At 43.8% G+C, this 21,107-nt stretch overlaps 1 protein-coding gene across 9 annotated transcripts in view; it reads left to right on the forward strand.

The window, feature by feature from the left end:
- GBF1 (golgi brefeldin A resistant guanine nucleotide exchange factor 1) overlaps nt 1–21,107 on the forward strand; it is a 140,692-nt gene that overhangs the window by 83,995 nt on the left and 35,590 nt on the right. For 7 of the 9 annotated variants that reach the window (XM_089510841.1, XM_089510832.1, XM_089510833.1 and 4 more), the window contains 9 exons: nt 359–576; nt 1,090–1,258; nt 1,431–1,642; nt 1,807–1,905; nt 3,561–3,755; nt 4,602–4,788; nt 5,113–5,232; nt 5,783–5,871; nt 12,093–12,295. In XM_089510841.1, the coding sequence (XP_089366967.1) occupies nt 359–576; nt 1,090–1,258; nt 1,431–1,642; nt 1,807–1,905; nt 3,561–3,755; nt 4,602–4,788; nt 5,113–5,232; nt 5,783–5,871; nt 12,093–12,295 (1,492 nt within the window). The remainder of the gene's footprint in view (nt 1–358; nt 577–1,089; nt 1,259–1,430; nt 1,643–1,806; nt 1,906–3,560; nt 3,756–4,601; nt 4,789–5,112; nt 5,233–5,782; nt 5,872–12,092; nt 12,296–21,107) is intronic. The other 2 variants (XM_089510840.1, XM_089510834.1) reach the window with 1 other exon arrangement.

The following is a 21,107-nucleotide window of genomic DNA, read 5'->3' on the forward strand; positions in this document are numbered from 1 at the left end:
TGGCCTGGAGCTTTTTAACTTTTTAAAGAATTTTCTGAGAAACAAGAAATTCCTTTTCCCCAAAGTCTCTTTCTGGCTTTTCCCCAGGGGCCTTTGTAGTAAGTGGAGCACAAGTCACTGAAGACTTTGTAAGGCAAAACCAGCACCTGAAATTATGCTTAGAACATGTCAGGGAACTAGTGAATCCCAGTGGAGTAATATGTGTTCTGCAACCAGTTCCAGAGGAGCAGACCACTGTGTTATGCACCAACTGAAGTAATCAGTGGAGTGCAATGTACAGCTTGTATACACTTAAGAATGTGACCCTGAGCTAATATTGGGTGTGTGGCTAATATATTGCTGTTGCTCTTATCAACAGGTGGAGTTAATTTCATTGATGTACCTTCTCCCATCTCATCTGGAAATTCAGAAAATGCCTCTTCTGCAGTCAGTCCTTCTACTGATAGTGGTGTAGATATTTCTTCCCGGATCAGCTCAAAGGAAGATCTTACTGACTTGCAAATGGTCAGTCCTTTGGAAATCAGTACAGCAATGCCTTTAACAGAACCTGGAGGCAGAGAGCTGCTGGAACATCAGGTACAAATGTATTCCAGTGGGCTAGACTTTGAAAATTATTTCCACTTGAAGCATTAGTATCTGCCAGAGTAGTTTGAACAGTGACTCTGAACTGCTCCATAGGGCATATGATTGGAGTTACTCTTAAAGAGGGTGCAAGTAACACTGTGCTTAAACTACCGTTGTCCCTCTGTTTGCGTGGGGGACACCGTCCGGACCTCCCCGCAAAAACGGACGCTCCCATGTAGTCAAGCCTCATAAGCTTGAATAGGGTGTGCCCCTCGGTGCATGCACCATTAGGAACAACAGAGGTTGCTCTTCCGCGCATAATAGAGGGGCGGATCTCAGATCCGCGAGTTAGGAGGGTGACTGTATTTGGGTACGTTTTGGTTAAAGAATGACAAAAACAGAAGAGTAATTCTGTCCTTAATATTAACTGTACTTATGTACATGGTGTTGCTTGTGTCAATCAGGTGTTCATACAACAATGTTCATCTATATTAATTTCTTTTCTTTTTGTCTTTATTGCTAAAGAGTGAATGCCCTCGAGAGGAAAAGACTCCATGCACCTCAGTGGAGTCAATTCCAGAGGTTCTTGAGGAATGCACATCTGTGGCTGAACATTCAGACTCTGCTTCAGTTCATGACTTGGACTATGTCAATCCTCGGGGAGTGCGGTTTACTCAGTGTTCTCAGAAAGAAGGTGAGTGCAGAGTCTTCTGTTTTTATGCACCCTCCTCTCTATAAAGAAGGAAGAAAGGATTTGACTTGCCACTGTCAAAATAATTTTATATTTTAGGGCTAATTGGAAAGAGTTTGGAGCAGAAGTATTGTAGTTGTAACAACTTTCTACTCGTTTTCCTCTCCCCCACTAGGAACAGCATTAGTCCCATATGGCTTGCCCTGCATTCGAGAATTACTTCGCTTCCTCATTTCCCTCACAAACCCACATGACCGACACAACTCTGAGGTGATGATCCACATGGGACTACAACTGCTCACTGTTGCTCTGGAGTTGGCTTCTGTCGCAAACTTCCCATCTCTCTTAGGACTTGTGAAAGAAGAATTATGTCGATACCTTTTTCAAGTGAGTTTAAAACAACTTATTCTTGTGAAGTATTGATATGTCTTTCTGTTAAGGCAACTTTGATTTTGATTTGCTTTCCAGATTAGAGGAAAGCAAATACATTACCTTTCTGATCTCGAATATATTTATGGTAATCTTCTTCCAATTTTTAAATTCCTCCTCAGTTACTGAGCGTGGAGCGGCTTAATTTGTATTCAGCTTCGCTTAGGGTTTGTTTCCTCCTTTTTGAGAATATGAGAGAGCACCTGAAATTCCAACTGGAGGTGAGTCTTTAAAAAATATAATTATATATATGTTTGAAACTGATAATTTAAATAGTTTGTGACTTTCTTAAAAGTTGTAATAGAAATGCTATCTAAGAAGTTCGGACATGATGAGAAATCAGAGGTGTCTACAGAATTCTCAAGTTCCTTTCTTTGTAATATCAAAATAGCATTGATTCAATCCATTTGGTAATTTGACACCAATCATATTCAATAGATAAACATGGCATAGCTAGCACTGCACCATGAGTCTAAAGTTCAGTCCTCCTGTAGATAGTAATGACAGTGGTCTTGTCCCAGACAGCTGTGGGACATTACCTGTAAAGGAAGTTTTCTCAGTGGTAGCTGGGTATCAAAGCTTCAGCTGTGTCAGTATAAACAAGTCTGAGTCTGTGTAGCAATGAGCTGAACTAAACATCATTTTGCCTTAAAGGATGCATATCCCCCTTGCTATTTTGGTGCCCCTTCCTATGGCAATGTCCAATAAGACATTGCTTTAAGGGGTGCACATCCCCCTGCTACTTTGGTGTCCCCTCCCTATGGCAATGTCCAATCAGACATTGCTTTAAGGGGTGCACATCCCCCCTGCTACTTTGGTGCCCCTTCTTATGGCAATGTCCAATAAGACATTGCTTTAAGGGGTGCACATCCCCCCTGCTACTTTGGTGCCCCCTCCCTATGGCAATGTCCAATCAGACATTGCTTTAAGGGGTGCACATCCCCCTTACTACTTTGGTATCCTCCTTGAGTGGTCCCTCCTTATGGCAGTGTCTGATTTGTTTAACTTGTTGACAGTCTTAGACTTGAGGAATATTAAAAGTGACATATTTGGAGGCTCACTCGAAGTGGCAGAGCATGCGTTCACCCCTCCTCAAAAGCACCATACTTGAATACCCCACAAACTTGACTGCATTTCCATTGATAAAACCTGCAAAAGTGAAGTGTCCTGTGGGATGGATAGGCATTTTGGCTGAGAAGACCCAGCCCAGTGATTAATGTGGTGGCTGTATGTTTGTTGTCTCCATGGAGGCAATACACAGGTGCACAACTACCTTTATTTTTATTTTTATCCTGCTTCTCTTTCAACATGGAATCCAAGCCTTCACTGGGATTTTTAGTATGAACAACCACAGTGGTCAAGTAGAAGAAATGAAGTGACAGGAAGATTCTCTTTCTCCGACCTCAGTATATTCCTGATCCTCCTTGTGTCTTTGGATAACAGAATATTTCATTCTATATGAAGGCATATTTGTTTGAAATATTTTTGCACTTCCCATATTTGGGCAATGATACCACAATAATATGCATTTTCTGTATATGGTAGCATTTTTGTGCTTTTATTGATTTATTGTAGTAGTATTTTCTTGTCCATGAAAGATGCAGTGCTTTGTATTTGCATGGTAAAAAATTAATAACAGTAACAATTGCTGGTGTACATCTTTGAAACCCTTTCTGCCCTATTTCCTCCATGGTTCCAGATGCAAAGCTATTGTGGCTGTTTCATCTCTCTCTGTCTCTAAAATAGAAAAAAGTGTGTATGTGGATGTATACTGTACCATCTTCACTTTAAAAAGTGGTGGAGGTGAACACAAAAACTATCATACGCAAAATTAAGAACTCTGCCTTCTTTTGTATCCTGTATCTTTTTCTGCTAGATGTACATAAAGAAGTTGATGGAGATCATCACTGTGGAGAATCCTAAGATGCCCTATGAGATGAAGGAGATGGCACTAGAGGCCATAGTTCAGCTCTGGAGGATACCTAGTTTTGTCACTGAGCTCTACATCAACTATGACTGTGATTATTACTGTGCTAATCTATTTGAAGATCTCACCAAGCTGCTGTCCAAGGTCTTGGAACAAATTACTTTGCTATTTTCTTTTCAATAGAACTGCACACATCTCTGTACAGCAGAAGATAAGGGCATAGCTAGGTGTGGTGCTTCTTGAACAATAAAATAAAACCCATGTATATGTCTTAAGGGGATGTGTGTGAAGTGTACTTAACCTGCGTATTTCCCCCCATGAGGTGCATAGTAGGTTTGAAATTGGAATAAGAGAACAAGGGAAAGGATGCTATACTATACATCCGATTCTGTTAACATCCTGTCTCTCTTAATTTATGAATAACAGTGGGGAATCCAATCATGGGTTTTCTTATGTCATATTTACTTTACAAAAAGCAGAGCTGCTTGTCAGTGGTGTTTATGTTAAAATATATAAATAAAATTTATTATTATTATTATTATTATTATTATTATTATTATTATTATTTAAGAGAAGTTTACATCTTCAGAGATTTGGAAACCTACAGCTTACTAATTCCAGTGAACTGCAAATAACTCTAGATCTCTGGCAGATATCTACACTCTAGATAGCAGAGAACATATACAGTATGTTTGTGAGTGAGCATCTTAGATATTTTCTGCTGGATACAAAGGTATAAATACAACATCAGTGCCCCCCACCACAAAAGCATGAATCTGCACCAGGGACTGAATGAACATTTGCAGTCTGTAGCAAGCTATATATAATATTGAGAAGAAACACACATTATTTGCATGGGGATGGTTTTTGAGGACTGGGATGTATGAAGGTTTACATGTTTTTGTGGAATTTTGAGCTGCAATTCTTGTCTAATTATCCTCTAGAAATGGGAGATGTAATTTAATGCTTACCTATGCTTGATTTTTTCAGAATGCATTTCCTGTTTCTGGACAATTATACACTACTCACCTGCTATCCCTTGAAGCATTGCTGACAGTGATAGATAGAACTGAAGCACAGTGTCAAGCCAAAGTACTCAGCAACATATACCAGCAAGAGAAAGCAACACTAAGGCCAAACACAGAAACTACTGGTACTGTCAGAGAAACAAGCTCTAGTAAGAACTTTTTGTTTTATAGTATTGTCTGTCTTTCCTAACTTCATTCAAGAAAAGGCAGCTGTTGTGTTCTGTAAATGTGTAGCTTCAGTGTTAGGGTCCCAAATCTCTTAAACCTGGCAGTGTATCTTCAGTAAGATTTTTTCAACAAGGTTTCTGTGTATCATTTCCAATTTTAATTTTGTACATAGCATCATATGGCTTATGATTATTTGCCTCAGTAATGTCATATCAGAACAGTTCTTGATTGTCTGTTTTCTGAAGAATATCATGGTGACCATAACACTATCCTTGATAACTCTAATTATCTTCTGTTCTTTGTAGTTGTTGAGGGGATAATAGTAGAAGGCAAGTCAGCCACTACAGAATTACCAGACACATGTCAACCCACTAATGGTTGCTTGATGACAAACCACATGAATTTGGAAGTGGGAAGTGATGCAGGTAAATTTGATTCTTGATCAACATTAAAGTACAGTGGATACCATGTGTGTTTTCTTTCTTTTTCTTGTTTCTCTGCAGCTGTTATACCATGGATAAACATAGCATAGCTAGGACTACACCATATGCACCCTTGGAACAGTGAACAATATAAATAATGCACATTTACTTGAACTGAATCATTAAGTGCAGTCATTTGTAAAACAAATTAACAATGATGTGAAATTATCTGGATTATTTCATAAGTTACAACAGTACATGTTAAAACATATTAACAGCTATTTGTGCTTATTGTGCACTTTATGTGATGTAACATGTTTTACTTGCATCCCAACAGCTGTTTCTATGTGTCAAGCAGTCCTTTGAAAGTTTGCAGCTAAATTGCAAGGTTCTGTTGCTTTATTAAGAAAAACCTTTCTTCATATTTCATGGTAATAAAAAAGGCACTGCTGCTAGTTTGGTATGGGAGGAAGAGGAGGTTATTTTATTGCATGTAATGAACAGTGCTGTTTTGTAAGAATCCACTGAGAAAGCAATCTACTTTTGATTTTAGCAGAAAAAAACATTCCGAGGAAGCCTACTCGCTTTTCCTGCTTACTGCCTACAACACATGAATTGATAATGATCAAGAGTAAAAAAAAGGTATGATCTGTTGTTCATGAAACATCTATAGTAAGTAGGTGTTGTATGTACAGTAAAGGCATAGACACTTCCGTTAGATCAGAGGTTTGCAGCTTCAGAGGGTGGGTGGGTGGGATTGTTACATCTGCAGTTTCTCCAGTGTGCTTCACAGTCAACTGCAAGTAACATTATTTCACCAGTGCTTACCCCACGATAAGCGCTGGTGTGAAAATCTTCATAGTCAAAACATGTTTTTATGCTAGTTTGGGTAGGGTTTTGGGCTTAAAAACATGTTTTAAAAATGATGATGGGGGGAGTCTACCTGTGTACTGCACTTTCTTTACCCCTGCTTTAGGCTTACAGTAAAACAACAACAACAACTGGTTATTTGAGAAGAATAGGAATATGGAATTTGACTATGCCAGAGGAAGAGAGTAGGAACATGAAATTTCTCTTGTGCTAGAGGAGAAATGTCATAACATAGAAAAAGAAGAAAGTGAGGTACATTCCAGGAAGGTTTCAATGGATAGGAAGCAGTAAGAAAGAAAAGGAGAACTTGTGAAGGATTTAATTTGAGTATTTACAAGAGCAAAGAATCAGAAAAGATGTGGATAGAGAGAGGTTGTTGTTTGTGTGAAAAAGAGAATAAAGGCATTGGAAAATCTTGATAAATTTACTATTTAAAATATACCCTGCCCTTTTTTTGGAATGCTCAAACCATCTTATAATAGAATTTTAAAAACAGTTAAATTAAGCGAGCAAATTAAATTACCTGGCAATAACTAAAACAACCTATTTAAAAAAAAAACATATCAGAGGAACCACCCAATGTAACTTGAAAAAATGTTTTACGTGTCTTGTAAAAACATATAAAGAAGAATGCCTGCTTGTTTCAATGCCCAAAGTATGAAATTCTAGAAGTTATAATAGTAACAATAGCTACTCTTTGCTCTGCTTGTTTTATTAAGTATATCAGAAACTGTCTTTAAATATGTGGCTATAGTACTATACTTCTTTAAATATGGAAATGCTTAACCACTCCCTTCTTCAAATGTTGTACCACTCAGTACTGCATCTGAAGAAGTCAGTTTATGTCCACAAAAGCTCATGCTAAAATAAAAAACAATCTTAAAGGTGCTGTGATATTTATTTTTCTCTTTCTTCCTTTCTTTTTCTCTTTAAATATGTGAGACATGTATTCTTAAATAGCCATGTTTTAAACTGTTAATATTATACTTTGACAGAACTGTACACTAAATTAATACCAATTTACTATTATCTTAATGCATACAGCAAATCATGCACCTATGTTTTCAATGTATATTCCACCCCAACTTCCCTAGAATTATCCATCATAATATTCTTAACATGATAATAGTTGCCTATGTTTGTCCTACTTTATCCTAAGTAATATAAGTAATATATTAGTTATAATTGTAGGTGTAAATGTCATCATAAAAATCCAGATTATATCAACTGTCATAGTTAACCATAAATGGGTTATATTCAATTTTAATTCTACCTAGAGCAAACCCATTGAAATGAGTGAAACATTAGTCATAACCAACCTAATTTCTATTGATTTTAATGGACTAACTAATAGTCTTGTTTCAATAGTAATTTTAAGAATAGTATTACCGTATATACTCGACTATAAGTCGACTTCATGTATAAGTCGAGGGCAAGTTTTGGGGCCCAAATTATGGATTTTGCTATGAACCATGGATAAGTCGAGGGTAAAGCTTAGGGGCATATAGCAAAGGATCTAAAGGATGAAGCAAAGCAAAACAATATAATAGAACTTACAAAATTCCAGCAGACATGACTCTTTGTGCTTACTCTTAAGACTGGATGGATGAGAGAGTAGAGAGGGTGGTACTCTGGAATGTCAGTATGCAAAGAGGTATTGTAACACCTTTGAAACTAACTATGAAAGAAGTTGTATCATAAGCTTTTATAGACTTGAGGGCGGAACACATGGACAGAAAAAAGCAGCTCTGTGTTTTTTTCTGAAAATTGGCAAAAACCCTGTTGCCCACATTGCCCGCTCCCAAGTGGGCTGAATAAGTACAGGCTGACCACACAGGAATGGCGTCAACCTTGGCTTTGGTTGGGATCTCAGCTTCCGTCCGGTTTCAAGCTGCTTTCGAGGTGTGAGTCATTTAAACACCCCACCTTCAAAGCATCTGGAAACTGCTTTATTTTGCCCATCTGTTTCACCCTTTGGTCTGCTTCCCCAGATGCATAATTTAGTCAGCGATATTAAAAAGCAGTTGAATCTTTATGGCCTGCTTTGCAAAATAAATACTTCTCTCTCAGTTCTGGCACGTGAGTAATAATAATTTAATGGGTATCACTAACAGTTTTCTCAGGTTCCTTAATTTGTATATCCTGCTTCATCTCACTGCTCTAGATATATAGATAGATTAGATTAGATTAGTTGTCTCCATTGAATACATAGTTATTTTAATACTCTCCCATGAACTCATTTGTTTTGTAGAATTTTTTCACTCCCCCCCTTTTTTTTTGGTCACCTTCTGGGATTTTGGAAGGCTCACCTAGAATACTGAGATGTAAATAACTCTCTCTTGTTTAACATGATTTTAAATGGTTAAATATGCTTTTAGTCTTTTAAAATATTATCATTTTAAATTGTTCTAACATGTTTTATTGTATCCTGCCCTGAGATATAGGATGCAATATAAATATTTTAATTAATAAATAGATAAACAGACTTCAATTATTTCTGATATCCAGGTTTTGTTTGTTTGTTTGTTTGTTTTTGTATAGTCATATTCTCCATTGCTTTTCAACTAAATTTTTAATAAAGGAAGAGAGTTGGTCCAGGAAGGTATTGTGAAAGGGCTTGTTTTTGTCAGCAGCATAGGATATATAATACAATGTGGAATAGTTTTTATTCATATGGTATTGATTAGAAAACTGAGCACCGTGTCTCTTTTTCTAGAGGTCTCAGTTATGTGATGGACTCTTAGTAACTTAATGAACAAATGTGTGAGGTGCACTTTGGAAGATTGCCTTCTGTGAAACTTTTCTTTCTGAAACTACTTGAAGATGGTATATTCTTATGTGATGTTTTTATTCTTCATATCTTGAATGTTTATGGCTAGTAATTGAACATTCATGTCGCAGTTACTAAAATGTAAGCTTCTGCCAGAGGAACAAAGGAGGATGCTGTACTGTACATATCCATACATTCTAGTGTCACAGTCACTGAAGTGTTGCTTCCTGTTAGTGATGGGCAGCAACTGAAGACTGACATTTATTTTGGTGCTTTGGTAAAGTTCACATAAGTGTTTGTATTGGATCTCTAGTCACACACAACCTTTTAGTTAACCCTCTCTTGGGTAACTTCTTATGACATTATCCACTTATATTATATATTCCTGAGCTTTAGAAGCTAGGTTCTGACAAGTATGAATAATGGTTAAAATACAAATCATGTACAGGCTCAGCAATTTAGTGTACACACACACACACACACACACACACACGACTTGAAGAACATAAAGATGAATGTGTCATTTTTCTGCTGTACTTTTCAGGCCTTGTAGCTACTTGTATATTTTTCAAAGAATAGTCTAGATTTATTATACAACTTGAATATCTCTTATCTGAAATGCTTGGGACCAGAAGTGTTTGGAGTTGGATATTTATTTATTTATTTATTGGATTTGTAATACACAGGTAGCTATGTACCTGTACTGTATTTGGAAGCCTGGAGAGAGACGTGAGGCTGGAGAGAGACAAGATTTGTGAAATAGGGAAATAGTGGAAGGCATGGATTTGTGTTGAGCACTACACTTGGATTCCTGCCTTTTTGCAGGTCCTCAGTGTCTCTCCAGGTTTGCATCTTTTTGCTGCCAGCCACTCACTTCTGACTTCAAGGCTGCAGCACTTCTGCTCATTCATCTCTCTCAGCTTTGCATCTCATATGTTCACTACTTGTGTTGTGTATGAGATGCAAGGCTGGAGAGAGACTGAGGATCTGAGAGATAAATGAACAGAAGTGTTGCTGCCACTGCCTCAAATGCTAAAGTGAGCAGTTGGCAGCAAATAGTTTCGGCTTTGGGAAGTTTTCGAATTACTGGATTGGGGTGCTCAACCTGTTTTTATTTGTACATTTACAGGAATTGGGTTGCTGCTTACAAAAGAAGCTAATTAGAATTTTATGAATTTTCCTACATAATCAGAGACAGGTCTTTCTAAAAACAGGCCCAGCGTCCTGTGATTAGGAATATCTATTTTCTCTCCAGGTTTTGAGGGTCCAGGGCACAGTTTTTGCATACTTACACCAAGAATAAGTCCTATAAAGTTTTCCTGTTGCTTGCAACAATATATGTGGAGCAATGATAGATGGAAACCATTAGGTTCTGGGTTTTAGCTCTTGTCTTCACAAATGATTACTGTGTAAGATGTTTACTCAAATATCTAACACATATTTAGTGACTAAATATTGGTTTGACACATTTTGACTGAACTGTCTCCTGTCAGGAATAATTGAGAGGAGAGGTTTAATGGAGTGTGAGCGTGTGCCTTTGTACACAATAATGTATGTGAAGAATAAATCAAACTGGAAACTTAAGAAATGGGGAATAGGTAGCATAATCATCTGTGTGTGGAGAAAGGCAATGCATCACCTTTGGTACCCTCTAATTCAAGGTTATCCTGAGTGATAGAACTGTTAATTATTACTATTTCTACATCTCTTTGTTCTTTGAAAGTAGTCCAGTGGGACTTTGCAACAATGAATGAATAATATGAAGATAAAACTAAAAAGCTGTTCAAAGCCATATAATAAAGGACATCAAATATTAAATGGTTAGCAAAGAAATTTTTCAATATTAGATTAAACACTAAAATCTTGTTGAAATACACTTTCAGCAAGCACATGATGAAGAAATATGGTAGATATACAGGGAAACATTCTAAAGTCTTGGTGTCTCCGCTGTGAAGGCCCTGCTTCTTGTGGAAACAGTACAGAGAACAGGGCCTCTTACAGTATCTCAAAGCTTGCATTTAGAGCCTTTGTGTTTATTGAGAACAAGTTCCTGTACCACTAGTTGCTACTTATCACATGTCCTTTTCTTTTACCGCTGGCTACCATTTCAAGAGACAAGAGTATTCCTGATTGTTTTTTTTAAAAGAAACTAACATACTTTCAAAATCATTAAGTTTTTAGAGAAAATTGTATTTTGTTGATGTGCTGCACCACTATAATACTTTGAATAATAATAATAATAGTAGTAGTAGTAGTAGTAGTAGTAGTAGTTATTTCTTACCTGCCTCTCCCCATGGTTCAAAGTGGGAAACAGCAAATAAACAATACCAAGCATCAATTAAAACACCTTAATTAAAACTTGCAACAGTTTAAAAGGACAAATAAGACATACATATTCTAAAACAATCCACATTTAAAATTTATCATTTAAAATTCACAATTTAAAAATTATCTAGATAAGCCTGCCAGAAGAGACTGTTCTTCAATGCTACTTTAAATTTGGGCAGCATATTCAGCTATCAGATTTAAAAGGTAGGATGTAGATACTATCATATCTTCTTACAGTATACCTTAGGGATGGGGAAAGTATACCCCAGGGGCTATTTTGTGTCTCCCTCCCTGATTTGCCTTGGGTCCCTGAGCCCCCCTATCTTTAGGGATGAAATTCAGATTCAGATTGCCATCAGATGGGTCAAAAATGCTGAATCACAGAAAAAATGCTGAATTGTTAGCCAATTCAGGTAGGTAACATCTTCCTAACCCCCACAACTGCTGCAGAACTCCAGAAATTTAAACTGGAAGTGAATTCTGATCACTTCTTGGTTGTATTTTTGGATGGTTTTCTGGGTAAAAATTGGCCCTCATACCTACCATAGGCCTGTTACAGACTGCCAAAATAAAGCTGCTTTGGGTCTCTTTGGAGGTATGCTGTTTAAATGATGCATGGGTCCTAAGAATCCAGAAGCTGTACCAAAGCTGCACTCCAGTGCTTAGGAATGGAGTATGGCTTTGGCGCGACCTCTGGACTCTTAGGACCCATGCATCATTTAAATAGCATACTTCCAAAGAGATCCGAAGCAGCTTTATTTTGGCAGTCTGTAACAGGCCATAGATGTCCATACCTGATGTAAATAGGAAGCAAGTTAGAGGCACTAATTTGTTATTAGAGTAATATAATCTGTATACAGTGTTTTAATTAATACTATTTATTTGACTTTTTAAGCTCCTAATAAGTGGTTCAGAACAGTTCAATCAAAAGCCAAAGAAAGGGATACAGTTTCTGCAGGAGAAAAGCCTCTTGACAACCCCCATGGATAACAATGAAGTGGCGAAGTGGCTACGGGAAAATCCTAGACTTGACAAGAAAATGATTGGGGAATTCATAAGTGACCGGAAGAATGTAGATTTATTGGACAGCTTTGTGAAGTAAGTAGAAAACCCTCAAGCTCCTATATTATATTTGGTTACAAATAGGGAAACCATTTAGAGTGTGCTAGCATGGAAATTGTTTTCATAGAATCAAAGAACTGAAAGGAGCCTTGGAGATTATCTACAAATTCTGAAGTGTCCCTGAAAGATATCTGAATAGCTTCTCTTTAGATATCCATTGCAAAGGAGAGTCCATTTCCTCCTGAGACATTTTTCTCTAAAGTTCTTACTTTTAAGACATTTCTCATGTTTTCTTGAAATCTATTGCTCTCCTATTTTTTCTATTATAACCTTGCAACAGCAAAACAAAAACCAACACACCCCACAAATACTTCAACTAAAAAAAATCCCAAACAAAAACAACAACAAAACAACAACCCCAAAACCTTTCTCCATCTTCTTTATGAAAACCCTTCAGATATTTGAAGACAACTATCATGTTTCCCCTTAACCTAATCATCTTCAAGCTAAATGCACCCAACTCTTTTAACTGTTGCTTAAAAATTTTGATTTCCAGTCTATTCACCATCTTAATTGCTGTGCTCTGGTTACATCCTACTTGGTTTATACACTGTACTAAAAGTTACAACACTAAGCATAGATTACCAGATGTTTGGAGAGACTAACACATAACAGGGTGGGATATTCACTGAAGCATTGCATCTCATGAGCTAGAGGTTAATATAACCTGAGATTGCATTAAACATTTAGATCTTATTTATGCATTACTGCCAGGCTAAGTCTTTCCTATCCACACTTGTGGTTCAACTTCATCTCTGCTGAATTTCCCCTTGTGTAAGTTTTGGCTAACTGTTTGAATCTTGCCATAGTAAATCTTGATTCTGACTTTCATAATGTTAACTTTTCCTTCCTATTTCCTATTTACTTTCTGTGAAATTTAATAAGGATACTTTCCACACTCTTATCCATGTTGTTCATAAATTTTTTGAACACCACAGGATTTAGGAAACAGCCATGTAGCACTCTGTTAAGACCTCCTTGCAGATTGATGAAGATTAATGAGGACTTATTGGGTATATGCATATTGTAGCACCTTTGAGACTAAGTGAAATAAAGAAGTTGGCAGCCTGAGCTTTCATAGACTTCAGTCTGTTTCCTCAGATTCATTTTGTAAGAAATAGACTGAAGTCTATGAAAGCTCATGCTGCCAACTTCTTTCTTTCACTTAGGCAGGTTACAGACCGCCGAAAAGCAGCGCTCTGCTGCCGCCGCCGGTTGCTGCGTCCGGGAACCGCAGCAGCCAAACCGCGCGGTTCCCGGATGCAGCAAAGAAGAAGCGCCAAAATGGCGCTTCTTCTTGTGCCCCGGATGGGACGCCGCGAGGCACTACGCGCGCACTCGCGGCATCACATCCGGGGCGTGACGTGCAGACGCTAAGCGTCCAGCGCGTAAAGATGGCGGCGCCCGTGTGTATAGGGCGCTGCCATGTTTATGCCCTAGGGGTGAGGCCGGTGTGGACACTAGGTCCTCGGCCAACCCCTAGCACGTGACGGGGGCACCGGAAGGGCCCGTCTGTAACGGGCCTTAGTCTCTCTAAATGCTGATTCTACATATTGATCAGTTTTCAGTCATATCAGTCAGTTATCAAGTATCCTTTGTACTATCTTCCCAACCTACGAAATTCTGAAAGGCACTGGCAAGTGCTTTTCTGAAATGTCCATGGCATTGGTGGTCATGATTGGTCCTATCCTAGCTCCTAATAAGCAATGCATTATTTTCTAGATGCTTATAGAATGATTACTTAATAGTCCACATTTGGTTTAACAGTTTGGGCAGAGAATACAAGTTGAGACCAAGCCTACTAGGTGATGTATAACCTTACTCTTTGTTGGGAATAGTAAAAAGTTAGCTTGGGGCACATAGAAATTCAGTGTGATTTTTCTAATTTGTTCTAACTGCCTAAGCCTTATTCCATAATAGTATCATGGTGCTTCTTGAAAGGCTTGTAATGCTTTTGTAAGATGTAGAGCGTTACAGTCCCTACAGAATATTAAAATAACAAAATAAATAAATTCTGCTGATACATACATATCTCAAACAATGTACAATATGTAAAGGGAGGTGGGTGTTACGAAGAAGGATATTCGAAGCAATCCAAAATTACCAAGTTTTGTTTAGGCATTAGAATCATAGAGTTGGAAGAGACGACAGGGCCATCTTGTCCAACACCCTGCCATGCAGGAAGACACAATTAAACACCTCCAACAGATGCCATCCAATCTCTGATTTAAAACCACCATAGAAGAAGACTTCACCACACTCCAAGGCAGTGACATCCCTAGAATTGGTGTCACCCAATACAGTCATTCATGGTGTCACCTGCACATTGACCACCTCCTCCCATTTCACACCATATAGAATCCTTAGTACTGTACTGAGTTTGTCCATGGCAAGTTTCATACTGTGACAGGACAGTCTTTAAAGCCTTAGATTGCTTTTACTTTCCAATCTTAGAAGGCCACTCCATCACTAACACTGGCTGTACTTTTGCCCTATTAGTACTTGAAATATATAAGGCCAGGGTCCTAAGTGTCCCCATAAACCAGTTCAGTATTTTAGGTAGCATATTTGTCTTTCTTCTTCGTGGTCTCTGCGAATCATACAAATGGGTTTCACTGCGCCTGCGCAGTGCTGTTCGGAACCTACTGGAATCACTGGGCAGAGTTCACTCTGCAACATATTGAAACTTTTTGGCGGTAACTCCGCCCACCCGTTATAAGGCCCCTGCCTTCCCGCTCTTTTCCCCAGTTCCTTTTTTCCGCCGCGCTAGCTGCTTCAGAGGAACCTTCGCTTGCTTTGCTTGCTTGGAATCACTTTCGTTTTTTGACCTCGGACTGTATCTTGATCATTCTTTGTCTCCCGCCCCTGGTAACTTCGGACCTCGGACTGTTGACCTCGTTTTCGATCTCCCCATCGACTTGACGACTTTGAAATGCCTGCGGCTTTTAAGAAGTGCGACATTTGCAAGGGCAAGATGCCCGTTCAGGACCCGCACTCCACCTGCCTGCTTTGCCTTGGTCCAAGTCACGACCCTAAGGCCTGCGCACTTTGCAGATCCCTCTCTTCCCAGGCCCGGAAAAACTGTGAGTCCCGGCTTACTTCGGCGATTGCCCTGGGAAAATTGCAAGAAAGGGGTTCGTGGTCTTCTTCTGTCCCGCCTCTGCCGCCCCCCGCTTCATCTTCTCGGGCAAGTGTCTCCAGCGTGGGATCGGGGAGAGCCGCCGTCCCCAGCGTGGTGTGTGTCCCGGCCGGGACTCCTTCCACCACCGCCGATGTGGCCCGTGGCTCCAAACCGCCCAGTGCCACCGACAAACCCTCCAAGCGCCCCCATAAGTCATCGGGGACTGAGGGTACCGAACGGGCCTCCAAGCCAAAGGAGGGATCGGAGGGCCCCCGTTCGAAGGAGGCTCCCAAACCGGAGGTCCATCTCGCCTCGCCTTCGTCCTCCAAGGCATCCAAGCCGGTGCAAGGGACAAGGTCCCCGAAGCCCTCGTCATCGATGCCGGCTGCTGTCCTCCTGGACCTCCCGGACAACCCGTTCTTCCCATCGGAGGAGACTCCCAAGTCTGGGAAGAAGAGGCACCATGACAAGGCGGACCGTGATCCGGCCCCTAAAAAGGCCAAGCCCTCCAAGGATCGGCCCATCACCGACCCGCCGAGGGCAAAGGACAAGCAGTGCTCCCACTCCAGACAGGCCCGCGCCTCCGCCTTGCCAGCTCCATACCAGGAGCCGACGCCGGTAGACCAGGGGACCCCGGTTACATCCCTGCCTCCCCCGGCCATGGACTTCATCCACGGGACGGATGACGCCCCTCGCTCTCCTGATCATCGGTCTCCTTCCCATCCGGCGACCGATGATGAAGATGACTTGGCCCACATACAGGGGATCCCGGACCTCTTCTACGACGTGCAATCGCGCCGCTACTACATGTCGGTGCCGGAGGACAGAGCTCTGAGGGAGTTCACCAGGTTGAACCCTCACCCCGTAGACCGAGCCGACCCGGCCAGAGCGGTTCCCACTGTGTCGGTCTACGAGAGGTCATCATCGCCGTCCCGTAGACGCGAGAGGTCGCCGTCTCCACTCCGTGCACGTGAGAGGTCGCCGTCCCCATCCCGCAGACGCTCCCGATCGTCAGTGGACTTCGCCCGCCCGAGATCCCAGGTCAGGGTGACGGACCCTCTCTCCTCCGACCTGGATTCTGAGGACGAACCGCTGCCACCTTCGGAGGCACCCTCGGATGACGATGTCCTCTCGGGTTCGGCCTCCCCTCAGAGGATGCACAACCCAGGGCCGTCTTCGCCGTCGGACGACGTCAGGACCTTCACAGAGCACGTGGTCAGGATGTCACGGGCACTTGACATCGAGCTCGCATCCGCGGGGGACGACGCGGAGGACCCGGTCGAGCGTAGGGTTCATGGACGGGTCCCCACTCCGCCATGCCTTCCTCTCCTTCCTTCTCTCCAGACCATCGTGAAAAGGTCCTGGGATGCTCCGGCCGCCCTATCGGCGCCCTCCCGCAAAGTCCAAGCCCTCTATAGGGTCGCCCCGGCGAGTTGCTCCTGGTTGGCAGAACACCCCAGACCAAACTCGGCCATTGTGGAGGGAGCCCAGCATAGCTTCGTTCCGAAGCAGGCTACTTCCCCTGTCGACAAAGAGGCAAAAAAGGTTGATGGATTGGCAAAAAAGGTTTATTCGGCTTCGGCTCTTGGGGTCAAGGCTGCCAACTACACCGCCTGCATGGGGGCCTATATCCAGACCCTCATGGAACGGATCTCTCCCGTTGTTCAGGACGTCCCAGATGACATCCAGAGGCAGCTGGTGGAGATCAGAGACGAGGCGCACTCCATCGGAAGCTGGCTAATCACCACTTCCAGGAACATGGCGGACTGCTCCGGGAGGTCCATGTCAGCTGCCATGGCTCTTCGGCGCCATGCGTGGCTCAGGGCCTCCGACCTCAACCTGACGGTTAGAGCGGCAATTGAGGACATGCCGCTCGACGGGACCGGCCTCTTCCACGCCGAGACCGACGACCGCCTGAACCGCAAGTTCAGGATGAAGGCGGCGGCGAAGAAGCATGGCATGTCCTCAGCACCGGCTTCTCCGTTCCGGAAGCGACAGCGCCCGTGGCAACCGCAAGGTCAGTCACAAGGGACCTTCTCCCGGGACCGACAGCCCCAGCATCAAGGTTCTCAGAGACAGCGCTTCCCTTCGCAGTCTTCCTCCTCCTCTGGCCGTCGCACCTTCCTGCCTCGGTACCGCAAGTCCTGCCGGCAGGATACCGACCAGGGGAAGAAGAGAACCTGAAGGGACGCAGCGCGCTTCGTCTCCCCTTCATCCCTCTTCTTTTTGGACATCTTGAGGCCCTATGTTAACACCTGGGCCTCTATAACATCGGACTCGTGGGTTCTTAACATCGTCCGTAGGGGTTATGCCCTCGAGTTCCAAGAGCTCCCTCCAGCTGGAGCCTTCATGTCCACTCCCCCCTCGGACACCCTTCTCGACGAAGTGCGCACCTTGCTTGGTAAGGGGGCAATCTCCCCTTTACCGCCCGACCAACATCCTTGGGCCTTTTTCTCCAGGTACTTCACCGTACCTAAAGCGGATGGGGGCATCAGGCCCATCCTGGACTTGAGACAAGTGAACTTGTTTTTGAACTGCCGTCGCTTCCGAATGGTAACCTTGGCCTCCATTCTGCCTCTCCTCCACCAGGGCCTGTGGTTCGCGACTGTCGACCTGAAGGACGCCTATTTCCACATCGGGATCCGAGAATCCCACCGGAGATTCCTCGCCTTCGCTGTCGGCTCCGACTCGTACCACTACAACGTGCTCCCGTTCGGCTTGGCCACGGCCCCACGAGTCTTCACGAAGTGCATGGCACCGGTGGTGGCATACCTTCATCAGAAGGGCTTCATGGTTTTTCCCTACCTGGACGACTGGCTCTTTGCAGCCGAATCCCAGGAAGAGCTACACGAGGCAGTCTCATTCGCCTTGCACCTCTTCGACTCCCTTGGGCTGCTTGTCAACAAGGAAAAGTCCCACTTCACGCCGACCAGACAGGTCAAGTTCATCGGGGCCATCCTCGACTCCGACAACTGCCTAGCCTTCCTCCCTCCGGACCGGTTTCAGGCCCTGGCTACATCCATCAGGCCGTGCATCTCACACAGAAGGATAAGGGCCAGAGACGTCCAAGTCGCCCTGGGCCACATGGCATCGACGACATTCGTCACCCCCTGGGCAAGACTCCGTCTTCGTCCTCTCCAATCCTGGTTCCTCTCCGTCTTCTCTCCGTTCAAGGACCCACCTTCAAAGTGGCTCACGGTACCCAGACCTATAGCTGCTTCCCTCAGATGGTGGCTAGACGGCTCCAATGTCTGCACCGGGATGCCTTTCCATCAGCCTCAGACACAGCTGACACTGACAACCGATGCATCCCTGGAGGGATGGGGCGCCCACCTGCTCGACCTTGTCGTCAAGGACAGGTGGTCCGCACAAGACAAGCTCCTCCACATCAACGCTTTGGAGATGCTCACAGTGGAGAAGGCTTTGAGGGCATTCGAGTTTGCTGTCTCGGGAAGAGTGGTCCTCCTGAGGACGGACAACACCACCGTGATGTACTACATCAACAAGCAAGGTGGTACCAGGTCCAGGACCCTGCTCGACCTCACGCTCCGCATCTGGAACTGGTGCATCCAACGACGTGTCCTCCTCCAGGCGATTCACCTTCCCGGAGAGGACAACGAACTGGCAGACAGCCTCAGCAGATCTCCGTCGGTGTGCCACGAGTGGAGGCTCCATCCCGAGACGGTCAGCGACCTTTTCGATCGGTGGGGAACCCCCCGGATCGACCTCTTCGCGACCAGCTGGAACAGCCACTGTCCCCAGTTCTGCTCCAGGAAGCGATTCGACGGATCCCTTGGAGACGCATTCGCTTTCCTTTGGACGGGGGAGCTCCTCTACGCCTTCCCTCCGTTCCCTCTCATCATCAGGGTGGTGTCCAAAATGACAACGGACCGCTCGCAGGCGATCCTGATCACCCCGTGGTGGCCGAGACAGCTGTGGTTCGCATCCCTTCTCCACCTCTCCAGGAGATGCTTCCTCCGTCTCGACCCGCGTCCGGACCTGCTGTCGATTCAGGACGGACGAATTCTCCACCCGGACATCGAGAGCCTGCCGCTGGTGGCTTGGAAGATCCGGCCCTGACCGCCTTGCCGGAATCGGTTAGGACGGTGATCCTGGCTGCCAGAAAACCTTCCACCCAGCGTTCTTATGCCCTGAAATGGAGGAGATTTTGCCTCTTCCTTGACCAGAAGGGCTTGTCTCCTGCACAGGTGTCCACTCCAGTGGTGCTGGAGTTTTTGATGGCGCTTTTGGAGGGAGGGCTGTCCCTCACATCCATCAAAGGCTACCTTTCTGCCATTAGTGCAAAATATCAGTTCGGGGGGAGGGTGTCTTTCTTTAAGGATCCCTTGGTGAAGGGCTTTCTGAAGGGTTGTGCCAACCTATATCCTCCTGTGTCGGTACCAACACCGGCTTGGAGTTTGGAGTCGGTACTGTCCGCTCTCCAATCCAAGCCCTTTGAACCCATGGCCACAGCGGACTTGAGACTATTGACTTGGAAAACCGCTTTCCTTGTGGCCATCACCTCTGCCCGTCGTGCGGGCGAACTCTGTGCCTTACGGAGGGACCAACCATTCCTGAGGTTCCACAAGGAGAAGGTGGTCCTCCGTATGGACATCACCTTCTTGCCGAAGGTGGTGTCTGCTTTCCACATGTGCCAGGACATTGTGTTGCCCACTCTAGCATCCGATCCGACGTCGGATGACGAGCGACGCCTGCACTCCCTTGATGTCAGGAGGGCGCTAGCTTTTTACCTGGACAGAACTGCTGCCTCCAGCCGGTCCGAGAGACTTTTTCAATGCTACTCGGAACCGAAGAAGGGGTTGCCCGTGTCTACGCAGAGGTTCTCCAAATGGGTGGCTGGTACCATCCACCTCTGCTATGAACTGCTGGGCAAACCTCTCCCTGGCAGGGTTCGGTCACATTCCACAAGAGCTGTGGCGACATCCTCAGCATTCCTGTCTGGGATTCCTCTGGAGGATGTCTGTAAGGCTGCTGTCTGGTCCCAACCCCTCACCTTTATTAAGCATTACAGGTTGGACACCAGGGCCATCCGAGACGCAGCTTTCGGGAGGGCTGTGTTGGTCTCAGGGTTGCATTGAATGCACTACTGATGTATTTGTGTTATACAGTTTACACTGTTTTTACTGTTGAATGTTGGTTTGCACAACTTCCATGGGATCGGTCTTGCATGACCTCTGTTCCCTTCTCAGGTTTAGCAAAGTTATTGCTAATTTATCAGTGCATGAACAAAAGACTGACTCTTCATGGTTCAAGGTGTTTATTTGTAATAAATATACCTTTGGTTTACCATAGCTTTGGTCTCAGGACACTCCCTCCGCCACATACCTTAGCTTGTCAGTCTAAACCCATTTGTATGATTCGCAGAGACCACGAAGAAGAAGGACAGGTTGCTTACCTGTAACAGTATTTCTTCGAGTGGTCATCTGCGAATACATACAAATCCCACCCATCCGTCCCCTCAGTGTCCTGCTCTCATTGGCTCTCTTCCTTCGCCTGCTTGGCGGAAAAATTGCGGAACTGGGGAAAAGAGCGGGAAGGCAGGGGCCTTATAACGGGTGGGCGGAGTTACCGCCAAAAAGTTTCAATATGTTGCAGAGTGAACTCTGCCCAGTGATTCCAGTAGGTTCCGAACAGCACTGCGCAGGC

The sequence above is a fragment of the Sceloporus occidentalis genome, unplaced genomic scaffold (assembly GCF_023333645.1).
Source record: "Sceloporus occidentalis isolate IW3139 unplaced genomic scaffold, rSceOcc1.0.p SCAF_2, whole genome shotgun sequence".
Classification (NCBI taxonomy): domain Eukaryota; kingdom Metazoa; phylum Chordata; class Lepidosauria; order Squamata; family Phrynosomatidae; genus Sceloporus; species Sceloporus occidentalis.